The sequence below is a fragment of the Saimiri boliviensis genome, chromosome X (assembly GCF_048565385.1).
Source record: "Saimiri boliviensis isolate mSaiBol1 chromosome X, mSaiBol1.pri, whole genome shotgun sequence".
In the NCBI taxonomy this organism is placed as follows: domain Eukaryota; kingdom Metazoa; phylum Chordata; class Mammalia; order Primates; family Cebidae; genus Saimiri; species Saimiri boliviensis.
Window position 1 is genome coordinate 61,507,020 of NC_133470.1, and position 18,007 is coordinate 61,525,026.

At 39.0% G+C, this 18,007-nt stretch overlaps 1 protein-coding gene across 6 annotated transcripts in view; it reads right to left on the reverse strand.

Moving 5' to 3' along the window:
- HDAC8 (histone deacetylase 8) overlaps positions 1-16,841 on the reverse strand; it is a 255,073-nt gene extending 238,232 nt beyond the window's left edge. For 2 of the 6 annotated variants that reach the window (XM_010332388.3, XM_074392319.1), the window contains exons 1-4: positions 16,414-16,839; positions 15,822-15,874; positions 12,160-12,290; positions 11,251-11,392 (exon numbers count right to left, since the gene is read on the reverse strand). In XM_010332388.3, the coding sequence (XP_010330690.2) occupies positions 11,251-11,392; positions 12,160-12,290; positions 15,822-15,874; positions 16,414-16,638 (551 nt within the window). In that variant the 5' untranslated portion in view covers positions 16,639-16,839. Of the gene's footprint in view, positions 1-11,250; positions 11,393-12,159; positions 12,291-15,821; positions 15,875-16,413 lie in introns of all 6 variants that reach the window. The other 4 variants (XM_010332389.3, XM_010332390.3, XM_074392320.1 and 1 more) reach the window with 4 other exon arrangements.
- Positions 16,842-18,007: the final 1,166 nt, after the last annotated feature.

The following is an 18,007-nucleotide window of genomic DNA, read 5'->3' on the forward strand; positions in this document are numbered from 1 at the left end:
TTTTTTGTTCATATATCTGAGCATCAGTGTTTAAAATAATCAATTAGAACAGTTAGAGATTTTAACCCTTTGTTATATTTGCTGTCATTTTGGGGGGGGTCTCTTTTTACCTTGGTAAAATTTTAGCTACAAAATAATATAATATCATGACAGAAATTTTGAAAACTAGAGAAAAATATCTTTAAAAAATCAACAATAATTCTGCCTATTAATATGGTGGACAGGAGGCAGAACCAGCTTATAGCTCCTGCTCGGATGGACAGAGCAGCCTGTGGAGACTCACATCATGAACTTTTACTCCAAGAACTACTGGAGGAACATACCAGGAAAGCCAAGAAAATCCACAGACCCTTTAAAGGAACTGGATCACTGCTGCAGGCTTCCTGAGATGCTGAATAACTGCAAGTCTGCTTACTTTCTCAACAGGGAGGCTCGTGGTCTGGGGCAAGTTCTCAGCCCTGGTCTCAGCCCTGGCTGCCTGGAAATAGACTGGGTACTATTGAGGGGACATGGTGGGAGTGAGACCAGCCTCTAGGACTGTAGGCTGCATGGGAACAGGAAGAAGCCTGTGACTGCCGGCTTTATCTGACTTCCCTAGACGCCTGTATGACTCAGCAGAGGCAGCCATAATCTCCCTGGGAATATAACTCCACTGGACTGGGAACCACATCCCCACCCCCCACAGTAGCTATAGCAGGCCCCATGCAAGGAGAGTCTGAGCTCAGACACATGCCTACCCCTGCCTCCATCTGGTGGTCTTTCTATATCTGCCCCAATAGACAAATACAAAGGTCATAATCTCTTGGGCATTCTATGACCCTGCCCACTGCCCGAGAAACCTGAATACTTAACCAGGTGTCCCCAGGGCAAGTTTGCATCCTTCCTATAGAACCACAGCTGATGCACTCTTGAAAGTGCCACCTCCTGGCTGGAGGCCAACCAATACAAAACCAGTGCACTGAACAAAAACACAACCAATGACCCTCACGGAATCCACTTCACTTTCCAGCTACCTCCACTGGAGCTGGTTCTGGTAGCCATGGCTGTAAGACCTGAAGACAGATTATATCACAGGACTCTGCAGACACTCCCCAGTACCAGGCCAGAGCTCAGTAGCTCAGCTGGATGGCTAAACCCAGAAGAGCGAAAACAATCACTACAGTTCAGATCTCAGGAAGCCCCATTCCTAGGGGAAGGCAGAGAATGACACATCAAGGGAGCACCCTGCGGAACAAAACAATCTGAACAGCAGCCCTTGAATCCCAGATCTTCCCTCTGACATAGTCTACCCAGATGAGAAGGAACCAGAAAAACAATTCTGGTATTATGACAAAACAAAGTTCTTTAACATCTCCAAAAGATCATACTAGCTTACCAGCAATGGATTCAAACCAAGACAAAAATCCCTGAATTGCCAGAAAAAGAATTCAGAAGATCAATTATTAAGCTAGTCAAGGAACCATCAGAGAAAGGTGAAGTCCAACTTAAAGAAATCAAAAACACAATATAGGATATGAAAGAAAAATTCTTTGGTGAAATGGAGAGCATAAATAAACAATCACAACTTCTGGAAATCAAGGATACACTTAAAGAAATGCAAAATGCACTGGAAAGTCTCAGCGATAGAATTGAACAAGCAGAAGAAAGAACTTCAGAGCTCAAAGACAAGGCTTTTGAATTAACCCAATCTGCCAAAGACAAAGAAAAAAGTATTTCAACAAATGAACAAAGCCTCCAAGACGTTTGGGACTATGTTAAATGTCCAAATCTAAGAATAATTGCTGTTCCCAAGGTAAAAAAGAAATCTAAAAGTTTGGAAAATATGTTTGAGTAAACAATTGAGGAGAACTTCCCCAGCCTTGCTAGAGATCTCGACATCCAAATACAACGAAGTCAAAGAACACCTGGGAAATTCATTGCAAAATGATCATCATGTAGGTACATAGTCACTAGGTTATCTAAAGTCAAGATGAAGGAAAGAATCTTAAGAGCTGAGAGGCAAAAGCATCAGGTAACCAATAAAGGAAAACCTATCAGATTAACAGCAGATTTCTCAGCAGAAACCCTACAAGCTGAAAGGGATTGGGGTCCTACGTCTAGCCTCCTTAAACAAAGCAATTAACAACAAAGAATTTTATATCCAGTGAAATTAAGCTTCATAAATGAAGGAAAGATACAATCGTTTCCAGACAAACAAATGCTGAGAGAATTCACCACTACAAAACTACTACAAGAATTGCTAAAACTAGCATTAAATCTTGAAATAAATCTTTAAAATAAACCAAAACAGAATTTCCTTAAAGCATAAATCTCGCAGGACCTATATAACAATAACACAATTTAGAAAACAAAATATTCAGGCAACAACTAGCATAATGAATAGAACAGTACTTCAATCTCAGTACTAACATTGAATGTAAATGGCTTAAATGCTCCACTTAAAAGATACAGAATGGCAGAATGAATAAGAATTCACCAACCAAGTTTCTGCTATCTTCAGGAGACTCACCTAACACATAAGGACTTACATAAACTTAAGGTAAAGGAGTGGATAAAGACATTCCATGCAAATGGACACCCAAAGCAAGCAGGAGTAGCTTTTCTTATATCAGACAAAACAAACTTTAAAGCAACAGCAATTAGAAAAGACAAAGAGGGACATTATATAATGATAAAAGGACTAGTCCAACAGAAAATATTACAATTCTAAATATATACGTACCTAACACTGGAGCTCCCAAATTTATAAAACAATTACTATTAGACCTAAGAAATGAGATAGACAGCAACACAATAATAGTGGGGGACTTTAATACTCCACTGACAAGACTAGACAGGTCATCAACACAGAAAGTCAACAAAGAAACAATGGACTTAAACTATACCCTAGTAAAAATGGACTTAACAGATATTTAAAGAACATTCTACTCAACAACTGCAGAATATACATTCTATTCATCAGTACATGGAGCTATTCTCCAAGACAGACCATGTGATAGATACCAAAACAAGTCTCAGTAAATTTAAGAAAATCAAAATTATATCAAGTACTCTCTCAGACCACAGTGGAATAAAACTTGAAAAAACTCCAAAAGGAACCCTCAAAACCATGTACATACATGGAAACTAAATAACCTGCTCCTGAATGATCATTGGTTCAACAATGAAATCAAGAGAAACTAAAAATGTCTTTGAATAGAATGATAATAATGAAATAACCAATCAAAACCTCTGAGATATAGCAAAAGCAGTGCTAAGAGGAAATGCCTCTTAGCAAAATGCATTAAATACCTACATCAAAAAATCTGAAAGGGCACAAATAGAAAATCTAAGGGCATGCCTCATGGAACTGGAGAAACAAGAACAATCCAAACCCAAATCCAGCAGAAGAGAAGAAATTACCAAGATTGGAGCAGAACTAAATGAAACTGAAACAAACAAATAAAAAATACAAAAGATAAATGAAACAAAAAGTTGGTTCTTTGAAAAGATAAATAAAATTGATAGACAATTAGCATGATGAACCAAGGAAAGAAGAGAGACTATACAAATAAGCTCAATTAGAAATGAAATGGGAGATATTACAACTGATACCATAGAGATACAAAAGATTATGTAAGGCTACTAGGAACACTTTTATGTGCATAAACTAGAAGACTTAGAGGAGAAGGATAAATTCCTGGAAATATACAACTCTCCTACATTAAGCCAGGAAGATAAAGAATCTCTGAACAGACCAGTAACAAGCAGTGAGATTGAAATGGTAAAAGCAACAACAAAAAGCCAACAAAAAAGTACCCAGGACCAGACAAATTCACAGCTGAACTCTATCAGACATTCAAAGAAGAATTGGTACCAATCCTATTGACACTATTCCAAAAGACAGAGAAAGAAGGAATCCTCTCTAAATCATTCTATGAAGCCAGTATCACCCTAATACCAAAACCAGGGAAGGACATAACAAAAAATAAAACTACAGACCAAAATCCCTGATGAACATAGACGTAAAAATCTTCAGCAAGATAATAGTGAACTAAACCCAATCGCATATCAAAATATAATTCACCATGATGAACTGGGTTTGATATTAGAGATGCAGGGATGGTTTAACATACACAAGTCAATAAATATGACCTACCACATAAACAGAATTAAAAACGAAAATCACATGATCATCTCAATAGATGCAGAAAAAGCATTTGACAAAATTCAGCATCACTTTATGATTAAAACCTTGGGCAAAATTGGCATAGAAGGGACATACTTTAAGGTAATAAAAGGTAATAATCTTCAACAAACTCACAGCTAACATTATACTGAATGGGGAAAAGCTGAAAGAATTCCCCCTGAGAACTGGAACAAGACAAGGATGCCCACTTTCACCACTTCTATTCAACATAGTATTGGAATTTCTAGCCAGAGCAATCAGATAAGAGAAAGAAATAAAGAACATCTAAATCAGTAAAGAGGAAGTCAAACTGTTGCTGTTTGTTGATTGTACACCTAGAAAACCCTGAAGATTCATCCAAATAGCTCCTAGAACTGGTAAATGAATTCAGCAAAGTTTCAGAATACAAAATTAACATACAGAAATCGGTAGCTGTGCTATGCACCAATAGCAACCAAGCTGATAATCAAATTAAGAACTCAACCCCTTTCACAATAGCTGCAGAAAAAATAAAATACTTAAGAATATACCTAACCAAGGACATGACAGACTCCTACAAGGAAAACTACAAAACATTGCTGAAAGAAATCGTACACAACACAAACAAATGAAAACATATTCCATGTTCATGGATGAGTAGAATAAATATTGTGAAAATGACCATACTGCCAAAAGCAATCTATAAATTCAATGCAATTCCCATCACCATCATTCTTCACAGAAACAGAAAAGACAATCCTAAAGTTCATATGGATCCAAAAAAGAGTCCACATAGCCAAAGCTAAGACTAAGCAAAAAGAACAAAACTGGAGGCCTTACATTACCCAACTAGAAGCTATAAGGCCATAGTCACCAAAACAGCATGATACTGGTATAAAAATAGGCACATAGACCAATGGAACAGAATAGAGAACCCAGAAATAAAGACAAATACTTACTGCCAACTGATCTTTGACAAAGCAAACAAAAACATAAAGTGGGGAAAGGACACCCTATTCAACAAATGGTGCCAGGATAATTGGCAAGCCACATGTAGAAGAATGAAACTGGATTCCCACCTCTCACCGTATACAAAAATCAACTCTCACCTTATACAAAAATCAACTCAAGATCGATCAAAGACTTAAATCTAAGACCTGAAACTATAAAAATTCTAGAAGATAACATTGGAAAAACCCTTATAGACATTGGCTTAGGCAAAGACTTCATGACGAAAGACCCAAAAGCAAATACAACAAAAACAAAGATAAATAGATGGAACATAATTAAGCTACAAAGCTTCTGCACAGCAAAAGAAATAATCAGCAGAGTTAACAAAAAACCTACAGAGTGGGAGAAAATCTTCACAGTCTATACATCTGACAGAAGACTAATATCCAGAATCTTCAAAGAACTCAAATTAGCAAGAAAAAAAACAATCCCATCAAAAAGTGGGCTAAGGACATGAATAGACAATTCTCAAAAGAAGGCATACAATTGGCCAACAAACATATGAACAAATGCTCAACATCACTAATGATCAAGGAAATCCAAATCAAAGCTACAATGTGATACTACCTCATTCTGACAAGAATGGCAATAATCAAAAAAATCAAAAAATAATAGATGTTGTGGTGGATGTAGTGAAAAGGGAACACTTTCATACTGCTGGTGGGAATGTAAACTAGTATAGTCACTATGGAAAACAGTATGGAGACTCCTTAAAGAACTAAAAGTAGATCTACTGTTTGATCCAGCAATCCCAATACTAGGTATCTACCCAGAGGAAAAGAAGTCATTACATGAAAAAGATACTTGTATATGCATATTTATAGCAGCACAATTGACAACTGCAAAAATATGGAATCAGCCCAAATGCCCATAAATCAACCAGTGGATAAAGAAAATGTGGCATATATATACCCTGGAATACTACATAGCCATAAAAAGGAATGATATAATGGCATTCACAGCAACCCGGATGGAATTGGAGACTATTATTCTAGGTGAAGTAACTCAGGAATGGAAAACCAAACATCATATGTCCTAACTCTTGTGGAAGACAAGCTATGAGGACACAAAGGCATAAGAACAACACATTAAACTTTAGGGACTCGGGGGAAAGGGTGGGGGGTAGAGAGGAATAAAAGACTACACGTTGGGTGTGGGGTACACTGCTTGGGTGATGGGTGCACCAAAATCTCAGAAATCACCACTAAAGAACTTACTCATGTAACCAAGCACCACCTGTTCCCCAAAAACCTATTGAAATAAAAAAAATAAAAATTGTAAAAAATTAAATTAAAAAAATAAAAAACATTTGGGAGAAAAAATAATTCTGCCACTATATTATTGTTTCTAAGACAGGCATCCCCAAACTATGGCCCGCGGGCCACATGCGGCCCCCTGAGGCCATTTATCCGGCCCCCCGCCACACTTCAGGAAGGGGCACCTCTTTCATTGGCGGTCAGTGAGAGGAGCACAGTATGTGGCGGCCCTCCAACGGTCTGAGGGACAGTGAACTGGCCCCCTGTGTAAAAAGTTTTGGGATGCCTGTTCTAAGAGAACCACTATTGTCATTTGCACCAGTATTTTTTTCTTCATATGTGTTTTACAAAGCTGTGATTGCAATGCGCATACACTTTTAAGACCTGCTTTTTTATTGACACACATCAAATACTTATCTGAAGTCCGCTATAATCTTTATAATCATTATTTAAAATAATAGCATAAGGCTGGGTGGGCATGGTGGTACACAACTGTAATCCCAGCACTTTGGGAGGGCAAAGTAGGCTGATCCCTTGAGCCCAGGAGTTCAAGACCAGCCTGGGCAACATGGCAAAACCCCATCTCTACAAAAAAAGCCAGGTGTGGTGGTGTGTGTCTGTAGTCCCAGCTACTCAGGAGTCTGTGTGGGAGGATTGCTTGAGCTTTGGGGGATGGAGGTTGCAGTGAGCCGAGACTGTGTCACTGCACTCCAGCCTGGGTGACAGAGCAAGACCCTGTCTCATAAGTTAATAAATAAATAAAAACCAAAAGCTTCTGCACAGAAGGAAAAAAAAGTAAAATGATAGCCTAATATTCTAGGGAGTAGATTCACCATTCTTCAATGGTAGGCATTCATGCTATGCTAATTTTTTAAATTTTATCAATAACACCAATAAATACCTTCATGAAAATAGTTTGTTTCCCATATTAAAAAAAATTTCAGGTCACATTCCCAGAAGTAAGATTACCAGATCAAAGGGCATTAATACATACTGGCTACCAAAATGCTTTCTTCCAAACCACGCACACTAGGAAACTGAGTACCATCTTTTGCAATTATGTTAAATATAGGCTTAAAAAAGAGGCTTACCTAATTTTTTTAACTTGCATTTCTTTGATTAGTGGTGATGAACATTTTCTCATGTTTTCCAATTGTACTTAAACTCCTTTGTAAATTGTCTATTCATGTTCTTTGTTCATATTTCTTCTTATACATTATATTGTAGAAGTGGGTTAGATAATACAAGCCTATTACACTTTGTCATATTTATGTCACATAGGCTTTTTCAGACTGTGTTTAGATTTTATTTTAAAAGTAGCCAAAAAACCTTTTAAAAGTTATTTTGATTTTAAAATTTTATACAGTCAGATTTGATCTTTTTCTCTGTGATTTTTAAAATTACTTTCTACGCTCAGAAAATTCTTCCCCTTTAGAAGCTTGATAAGTATCCATTCACTCTAGTTTTTTAAACTTGCTTTTTTATATTTAACTCTTCAATCTAGCTGTCATTTATTTTAGTTTATTACAGTAGATGAGAGTATAATGGTAGAAGCTGTCACAATACCATTCATTTACTCAACAGACCTTTCAACTCCCATTCACTTGCAATGCATCCTTTGTAACAAATTCTATATAACTGGTCTCTTTGTTCAGGGTAGGTATACTACAACTTATCTGTCTAATTTTATACCACTGTTTTTATTATTGTAGTTTTGGATGCTTAATAGCTAATAGTATTAGTCCTTCATTACTCTTCTTTTGTAGAATATTCTCTGAAAATCATTATTTTTTAGCTTTCAAATGCAACTATTTGCTGTCTTACTGCTAAGATGCAAATTTCTTGCAGGTAGAATTGGTTTATTTCCTTAGAATAGATTGCCAAGAATATTGCTACTGGGGCAACTAGTATGAATATTTTTTTCCCATTCTTAACACTTCCAAAGTTTTCAAAAGGGATTGTGTCAATTTCATTGTAATCCTTCCACCACTTGGATATTTTGAAATAAAGAATTTTTTTTTCAAACTTGGTAGGGGAAACAATATATCTTGCTTCAATTTCTATATCTCTGCTTATTGGTGATGATAAACATACATTTGACATATAGTAGGTGCTTCATCAATGCTTGTTCAATGAATAAATGGCATGTATGAATCTGTACATATATTTGGGGATGGGAAGTTTAAATAACTATTGTGATTATAATAGGTAAATGCTGGCTAGATGTAAGTTTGTGGCCTAAATGGCTGTAGTCCATCTACAGAGAGGTTCTAGATATGCCAAGAACACCATGGAATTCAGACCTAAATTGGGGCAATCTCTAGAGACCCTCTATAATTTATATTTATTGCAGGACTGTCTGTTTCTATGCAGGATCAGCTGAAAGATGTTTAAAACAGTTAAGGCAATATATGTGGGTATCCCCATGTCTGTGTGCAGCTCAGAAGCAGCCATGATTGGGTCAAGACAGAGTGTGCTTCCTTTGGCAGCAAAACAGTATTAAGAGGCAGAGTACTCCACTGGAAAATGACCCAGGCCTGAGCAGGCTTTCTGATGTAAATTTAAACGCATAATAAAATGGATCTGGTTCATAGGAGTGGGTCTTTTATATGAAGCCACACTATTTTTCTTCTCAACTTGCTAAGCCCAAGAGGACCTAGAAGTCCTTCATTCAGAGAAGCTCGGTTTTCTCCTTTCACCCTGTAGCTGGAAGGGGAGAGGGCCATTTTATTCTCCTAGCAATCATTGTCTTTATTTTGAACTTTAAAAAAAAAAAAAAAAAAAAAGCAGGCTGGGCGCAGTGGCTTTCATTTGTAATGCCAGAACTTTGGGAGGCCAAGGTGGAATGACAGTGTGAGGCCAGGAATTTGAGACCAGCCTGGGCAACACAGCAAGACATCATCTCTACAAAAAAAAAAAAAAAAAAAAAAATTATCTAAGCATGGTAGCACATGCCTGTAGTCTTAGCTACCTGGAACGCTGAGGTGGGAAGATCCCTTGGGCCCAGGACTTCAAGACTGCAGTGATCTATGATTGCACCACGGCACTCCAGCCTGGGTGACAGAGAGAGACCTTGTCTCTAAAAAACAAAATAAGAAAGAAAGAAAGAGGCTGAGTGTGGTGGCTCATGCCTGTAATGACAGCATCTTGGTAGGCTGAGAAGGGAGGATCCCTTGAGCCCAGGAGTTCAAGATCAGCCTGGGCAACATAGGGAGACCTTGTCTTTATTTCAAAAAAAGAAAAAAAGAAAAAGAAAAGAAAAGAAGAAAGAAAGAAAGAAGAAAGCAAGCAGCCAAGCAAGCAAAAGCTAACAAAAGGCAGCTTGTCTCTGTTTTAAAGACCATGTAAGACTCATTACTAAAACATTGATTTCCTTTGCTCTGTTGCCTAACTAGTAAATTCTAGTAGTAAACCCTTTCAAGGACTTCCTTGGCCCCCAAATCTGTCAATTTGATGGAAAAAAATTTTTATTCCTATCTTAACCTGCATATGCTGAAGTTGTGCTGTATTTTATTCTGAAAAGCGAAGTGTTGTTTTCTCTTGACTCAAGAGCACCTAAGAGTATCAAGGTCATGGTTGGTTGCATGAACAATTGATTTGTGAATGATGCATTGGCAGTTACTACCACAGTGGCTTCATTTCTCTCAGACAGAAGATTGATAAATTCAGAGTTTAAAAAAAATCCTTCCTCAGTGAAGATTAAGTACTACAGAAATATCAAACAAAGTACCAAATGCTGAAGAAGGCCCAAAAATCCTTCTCAGACAGACTACTGCAGTTAGACACGTTAACATAAAACTCCAGAAGGTGGCTGGACATGGTGGGTCACACCTGTGATCCCAGCATTTTGGGAGTAGAGGCAGGTGGATCACTTCAGGTCAGGAGTTCAAGACCAGCCTGGCCAACATGGTGAAACCCCATCTCTACAAAAATACAAAAATTAGTTGGGCATGATGGCAGGTACCTGTAATCCCAGCTACTCAGGAGGCTGAGGTGGTAGAATCACTTGAACCCAGGAGACAAAGGTTGTAGTGAGCTAAGATCAAGCTGCTGCACTCCAGCCTGAACGACAGAGTGAGACCCCATCTCAACAAACAAACAAACAAACAAGCACTCCAAAAGGACTTCTCCAGTAATTCCAAGAAGCACCTAGGAAGAGCCTTTCCACAAGCCTTTTGTCTTTGAGAGACATCTAACTGGGTTGCTACTTTCTTTACAGATGGCAGGATGAGCCCCCTTCTTGATTCTTCAGCCTTTTGTTTTAAACCTATTCTCATCAATTTCCCACCTTTTCAAAAATCTGTTTGCCACTTCTTTTAAGAACTAGCTCTAAAATTCACTTCTGCCAAGACTTCCATGATTACTTTCTTTCTATTGATAAGTCTCTTCAGCTCATACATATATTCCATTGGTACCATAATTAATGTTTTCTAATTATTCTAATTTTGTTAATGTTTCTAGACTGTAAGTCCCTTAAAGACAGGGGAATTTTTAGAAAGCTGAAAAGGAATTTAGAGACTGTCTAGTTGTATCCTTTGTCCTGTTCATGTTACCAATGAAGAAACTGAGGCCTAGGGAGGATAATCCATCCAAGTCAGTTAGCCAAGTTAACAGAAAAACTAGGTGTAGAGCCCAGGTGTCCTGACTTTCAACAGTGTACTTCCCACTATATTAGGTCATCTTTTTTCTGTTTCACTTGCATTTCTTCAGAATGCCTTGTAAACTGCCACATACACCAATGTCTCTCTATAAATGTCAATACAATAAGCATAAGAATTTACATAGCTGAGAAACTGACTAAAGGAAAGTCAGAAAACAGAAAGGTAATTTTCTTACTTCTTTGCATGATGCCACCCTCCAGACCAGTTAATTGCTACTTTGGACATTCCATCAATCAGGCACTGGGCAGCTGTGATCGTAGCTCCTCCTACAGCTGCTGCATAGTCAAATATCCCTTCAGTGGCTGGGCAGTCATAACCTTAAGGCAAAAATCAGAAGAGCTGGTTAAAAGATGAACTGGGAAAAGATGAGGAATAGGTTGAGGTGTGACAACAACATAACCTACTAAAAAGCCACTGTGCTAATATCAGCTCCAACTGATAGAAACAACTCCAATGTTTGGGATATAATTTTTTAAAAGGTTAGAGCTAGAAAGGATAAACCTTCATGATTAATTAGTCATGGGCTACAGATAGAGAAACCAAGCCTGAGAGGTGATATGCTTTGTTAGTGGTCACACAGAGCCAGGCCTGGGATCCAGCTCTCTTGACCCCCAGCTCAGTGTTCCTCTGCTAAACCATGCTGTTTTTCTAGACTATCCTACTAGTCACTTACAGTTTAAAAAAATGCAGCTGTTTAATGAGGGGTGAGGTAGAAAACTTAGCCAGAACATAAATCTGTACTCCATTAAGATACAAGGTCACAGGACAGCTAAATCAGCAAATATATAGCCAGACCAGATCTGAGCGCTGCCAGTAAAGCCTAAGCAACTGAAAGGTTTTCTTTCATCTGACCCATCATTTGGTTTTGCTCAATTCATATGGTTTGCTTTTTTAGTGAGTTATATGTGGTTAAACCCAAAGATTAAGACTGACAGTTAACATATAATTTCTTTTTCTTTTTTTTTTAAATTTTTTGATATGGGTGAGACTCAAAACACATGATTTATTAATTAAAAATATGAAAAACCGAGCTATAGAAAAATTAGGTTGTCCATCTCCCATCAATGCCTATTAATAACTTTACCTAGCCCATATTCTATGGAGTCCGGATGATCATCATCGCCCTCTTGGCTGACCTTCTGGAGATGCTGCAGATAAGCATCAGTGTGGAAGGTGGCCATCTCCTCCATGGAGGCCACTTTGGGCTTAACTACCCTAACAATGACAGAGAGAACAAAGAGGTGAGTGAGTCAGCCCCAGTATATGCCAGAAGCTAGAAACAGAAGCCAGCAGTCTGAGCAGAAAATGCAAGTCTCAACTTCTGTTTCCAACAGGCTGGAGCAACAAACACATTCTGTTCTTCCACTGCACTGTGCAGTCTTCACTACCTCACATCTACGGTAATGACTTTATCAGTAAGGGGCAAGAGGATAGATTTTCCCTTGAGTTTATAGGTAGGTAAACAAAAGTAATTATATTCAAATAATTATATTCAAGTTAATTATATTCAAGTTAAATAATTAGTTATCAGACAGACTTTGTGTGTTACAACTTTCAGGACAAACTAGTAGGCAGGGATATTTTCATTTGAATCAGTTGCTAATTGGGTTATACCATCCTTTCAACTATATCTTTATTTTAATAGGCAGCTATACTATCATTCATTTTGAATTTGGAGGTAGAGAATTGAGTTCCTGTCCTAATTCTGTACTTACTACCTCTATAACCTCAGGTAAGTTGACTGTTCTGTAGTTCAGTTTTTTCATTTGTAAAATGGGGAACTTTATGGGACTTATGTGAAGATAAAAGTATAACACATACAAAAGTGTTTTGTGGATAACTATCATTACTATTAATGTATAAAAAATGGGCAACACAAAATGCAGAAAGTTTCAAGACTTGGTCCCTCCTATCTGCCTCTGAGAGCAAGGAGAGAAGAGGCAAAATGGTTTCAACTGGGCTTCACTCAGAACCTCTCAACCTACTCACAAAAAATGACAATAGAAGTGAGTGAGAGAACAAAGGGAGTTAACCCGAAGCCTTACCACATGTAACCTCTAGCTGCCTATTCCCCATTTCCTCTTCTAGACCCCACAGGTGCCACTACTGTTCTCTATTCCTTGCACTTAAAGGGTGGTCTGTGGACCAGCAGCATCAGCATCCCCTGGGTGCTTGTTAGAAATGCAGAACTTCAGACTTGCCTCAGACCTGAGTCAGAATTTGTATTTTAACATCATGATTTTTAAACATGATGACACATTTTATGGAGATTCATATACACATTCAAGTTGAAAGAACCCTGACCTAGGCCACAGGGAGGCAGCAGTGGTTTTAAATGTCTGCTGAATGGGAACACAGCCATGAGTTTATGATGAATTAATATGACTATACAGGCTACTTCTATCACCAAGGTAGCTAAAAGAAATCCCATAGTTTGGCCTCAGCAATGAAATATATAGCTAAGATCCAATAATTCTTGCTTCTTAAAGAAGACACATGTATACTATCAGAGGTGAAAAATCTGGCCATTAAAATAAAAATTGTGTATCTTGGACCATATTTCTCAGTCCTAAAAGCTCCCTCTTCTAGTAACCTTCCATTTATTTTGTTAAATGTTAAAACACACACACACATACACACACACACACACACACACACAAAACACTTACTGAAAGCCTCCCTATTTAACAGCAAGGAAATTGGACAGTTGTGTTTTGTTTTGATACCTTGTCATAAAAGAATTTTTTTTGAAATGTTAAATAACTTTAACGGAAGGCATACAGTTACTATGTTAACCAAACCATATGGTTTTTAAAAATGGCTTAAAAATCAAACCCCTTAAAAAGGTACAAAATGATTTTGCTAATAATAATGATAAAATCTGAAAGTCTATTATACTACCTTCTGGGAAATAAATGAAGCATAGCACACTAGCTGGTATGGGCACTCACCTATTTGGCCGGAAAGTAATCCTATATGTGGCAGGGTTATATTTGCTCTAATAATGGCATCAAATACAGGAATGGCAATAAACAGCAAATTCATGTTTTTGAAAGAAACAGTTAGCTCTCTCGAGTTCTGGCTCAGTCTTAGCAGTTTGCTTAGGTCTTGACCTGTCTCCAGCCTCACCCAATAAAGTTTGGTGGTGGTGGTGGGTTGTCTAAAAGTATTTTCTTGAACTCACATTCTCAGATCTGGCTTAGAATGAAACAAAATCAAAAGAAAAATGGAACACCTCCTAGCTGAACACCGTTTTGTATCAGACAGGTTTAGTACCCAAATGTACCTACCTTAAAATCTCCACAATGCACCTACCCCTGGGATACTTAAGCAAGCAACTGAGCTGTATTTCTAATGAACCTTAGCTGCTTCCTGCACTTTCCACTCCCCCGTCCCAAGTTTTCTCCCTCTCCTCTCCTCTCCTCCCCTCCCCTCCCCTCTTCTTCCCTCCCTTCCCCCATCCCATTTCCCTTCCCTCCTCTCCTCTTCCTCTTTCTCCTCTCTCTCTCTCTTTCTCTCTCTCTCTCTCTCTTTCTTCTTTGTTTTCTTTTCTTTTTTTGATGGCATTTCACTCTTGTTTCCCAGATTGGAGTGCAATGCCACAGATCTGGGTTCTCTGCAAACTCTGCCTCCCAGGTTCAAGCAATTCTCTCCAGCCTCAGCCTCCCAAGTAGCTGGGATTACAGGCACCCGCCAGCACGCTCATAATTCTACTAAAATCCGATAATCTACTAAAAATACAGTTCAGTTGCTTGGTTAAGTATCCCAGGGGTAGGTGCATTGTGGAGATTTTAAGGTAAGTACATTCGGGTACCAAACCTGTCTGGTACAAAAAGGTGTTCTGCTAGGAACAGCTATTTTTCTTTTGATTTTTTTTTTGTTGTTGTTGTTGTTGTTTGTATTTTTAGTAGAGACGAGGTTTTGCCATGTTGGCCAGGCTGGTCTCGAACTGCTGATCTCAGGCGATCCGTTTGCTTAGGCCTCCCAAAGCGCTGGGATTACAGCCGTGATCCACTGCACCCGCCCCCCCCCCCCCCAGTTTTCTTAATTCTTCAAGAACTTTCTTGTGATTACAGGCAAATTACAAACACTGAATATTCTCACAGAACGCTAAAGTATTTCTTTTTTTTTTTTTTTTTTTAAGAAGACCATTCTTGGCTGGGCGCGGTGGCTCAAGCCTATAATCCCAGCACTTTGGGAGGCCAAGGCGGGCATGGATGATCAAAACCATCCTGGCCAACATGGTAAAACCTCATCTCTACTATACAAAAATTAGCTGGGCGTGGTAGTGCAACTGTATTCCCAGCTACTCCGCTCCGGAGGCTTGAGGCAGGAGAATCCCTTGAACCTAGGAGGCAGAGGTTGCAGTGAGCCAAGATCGTGCCACTGTACTCCAGCCTGACAACAGAGTGAAACTCCGTGTCAAAAAGAAAAAAAAGAAACCCCATCTGTACTAAAAATACAAAATTAGCTGGGCGTGGTGGCGCGTGCCTGTAATCCTAGATACTGGGGAGGATGAGGCAGGAGAATCGCTTGAACCCGTGAGGCAGAGGTTGTGGTGTGAGCCGATATCCAACCATTGCATTCTAGCCTGGGCAACAAGAGAGAAACTCCGTCTCAAAAAAAAAAAAAAAAAACAAGAACAAAAACAAAAAAACAACCATTCTTTTTCTTGCCCCACTGTGAAGGACGATATTAAGGCAACACCACCTAGCTTTAGAGCTATGTTCAAGAAGGACAACTTACCTCATTTGCTTATGCAGTGCGTATGCTTCAATCAAAGAATGTACCATACTGGCCTAAAAACATCAGCGAAAAAAAAAAAAAAAAAACACCAGAAAATCGTCTCTTAAAAGTTTAATTCAGCAAAATCCTCTTTAACCTCATCATCCTGAACAAAGGAAAGGATTAACTTTGTTTCAACTGGTTTCCCTTCTGTTAACAGTTACAATACACTTTAGACAAAACAGATACAAAGTATCAAAATCACTAAGGTGAAAGCTACCGGGTCTTAGGCAAGTGATGGAACACCTTCCCCATGCAGCTTGTTTTTCCACGACTTCAGCGGTCCCCTAGGAGTGGAAACCGCGTCCCCTCCCCTCCTCCGTACCCCTCCCCCACCCTTACCTGTCCGTTGGTCGTCGCGCAAGGATATGCTGCGCTCTCAGAAACGGTATGAGAACACTTCCTTCCGATACAGCTTTAGGTATATGATACAGCTACCCAAAATTTCTAATTTCCCCTAGCCCAGTGTCCTCTCCGCTTCCTAACGCTCTTTCGTCCACCACCCCCACCCCCACCCCAAAAGCCCACGGTCTTTCATCCACACTTCTCTTACCCGTTTGGGGATCTTGGCCAGGGAGTCACACATACTGACATACTCGGGACTATAGATATAAACCGGGACCAGCGACTGCCCACTATCCTCCGGTTCCTCCGGCTCTTCCATCTTCCACTTACAACCGTTCCGCAGCCACCGTCCAGATCTGGCTTTTTTAGGACTCGGCCAGGGATCCAGTTCCTGCTCCTCTGATCGGCCGCAGCGGTGTTCCCTGGTCAACATTCCCTCCTATTCTTCAGATCGCCGGAGACACTATCCCCGCTCCCCATCCAATTGAAGGAATGGATGTGACTTCCCAGGCCAGACTCCCCTCATTTAGTGACCACAGTTCAAGAAAAAGGGTTCGGCAGATATAAAAGTCCAAAGAGCTGTTTAGGATCGATTTATGGCACAAATAAGTAGGGTCAAAACTAACCATCTTTGTTGCTCTACGGGGCCATTTGAGATGAAGCCAGACCAGTTTCACAGCATGCTGGGAGATGTAGTTTCCAGCGGTTTGAGCAACGGAAGAGCCGGGGCGAATCCCTAAAATAACCGCGATTTTGAGTTTTAGCGCTAAGACAAAAAAAAAAAGCCTTAACTCTTTATGAATTGTTTCAATCTGCAAACACATCTATTTAACCATATAACTGGAGCCCCCACCATCCAGCTACATCAGCTACTTATTTGCTACTTATTTTAAGGATAGGCTTTTTTTTTTTTTTTCCCCCCGTGGGGGCGCTTATTCATAGCACAAATGGTTTGAAAAGTTTACACAGTAAATTCTGTGACGCAATTTTATAGTTCATTTCTTTTCATCATTAACTATCCATGTCCACATGAGAGTTAACAATCTCAATAATTTACTCTCGCAAATCTGATAGCACTTTCCCAAGAGACTGGCTGATGTGGTACATATTAATTGCTTGGTAGATTCCAATCAAGCAGTAATGTCAAATGTAACTCCTTAAACATTCATGGGGTTAGAAGGTTGCAAGCAGTAGTGTTCAGAAACTGCAGCTCTTCTCCCCCATCTCCTTTTGTTTCTGCAGCTAAACATAGATTAAGGAAATATTTTAGGTTTGGTGTGAGAGTTCAGTTTAAGACTATCTGAGGCAGTTTTAGAATTACCATCAGCGTTTGCAGGTTCCTGGAGGCCCCTATGATCTGCTACAAGCTGGCCAGTGCTCGAGACCGCGATTCTCATGACAACCTAAACTGACTTACTAACACCATTGGGACAACCCAATATGCTTACTATATTTAAAATCTAGCTTGCTTTTTAGACTTTAAATATTTATTGAAGATTGTGACATGTACATTGGATATATTATTTCATCCTTGCAACAGTCCTATAAAGGAAGTTGTAATACACCATTTTATACATGCAGTTTAGAGAGAGAAATAATCATTCAAAATCACATACTTAACAAGCAGGAATTCAAAATTAGGTCAGCCAGACACTAAAGGCTTTGAACATTCCCTTTATTATATAAATTTGATTCCTCCAGGATGACTTTGTGTTATAACTTTGTTCACCCTCCATTTTGTATCCCCTCAATACTTATTCTGAAAATCTTGGGTTTTTTTTTTTTTTTTTTTTTTTTTTTTT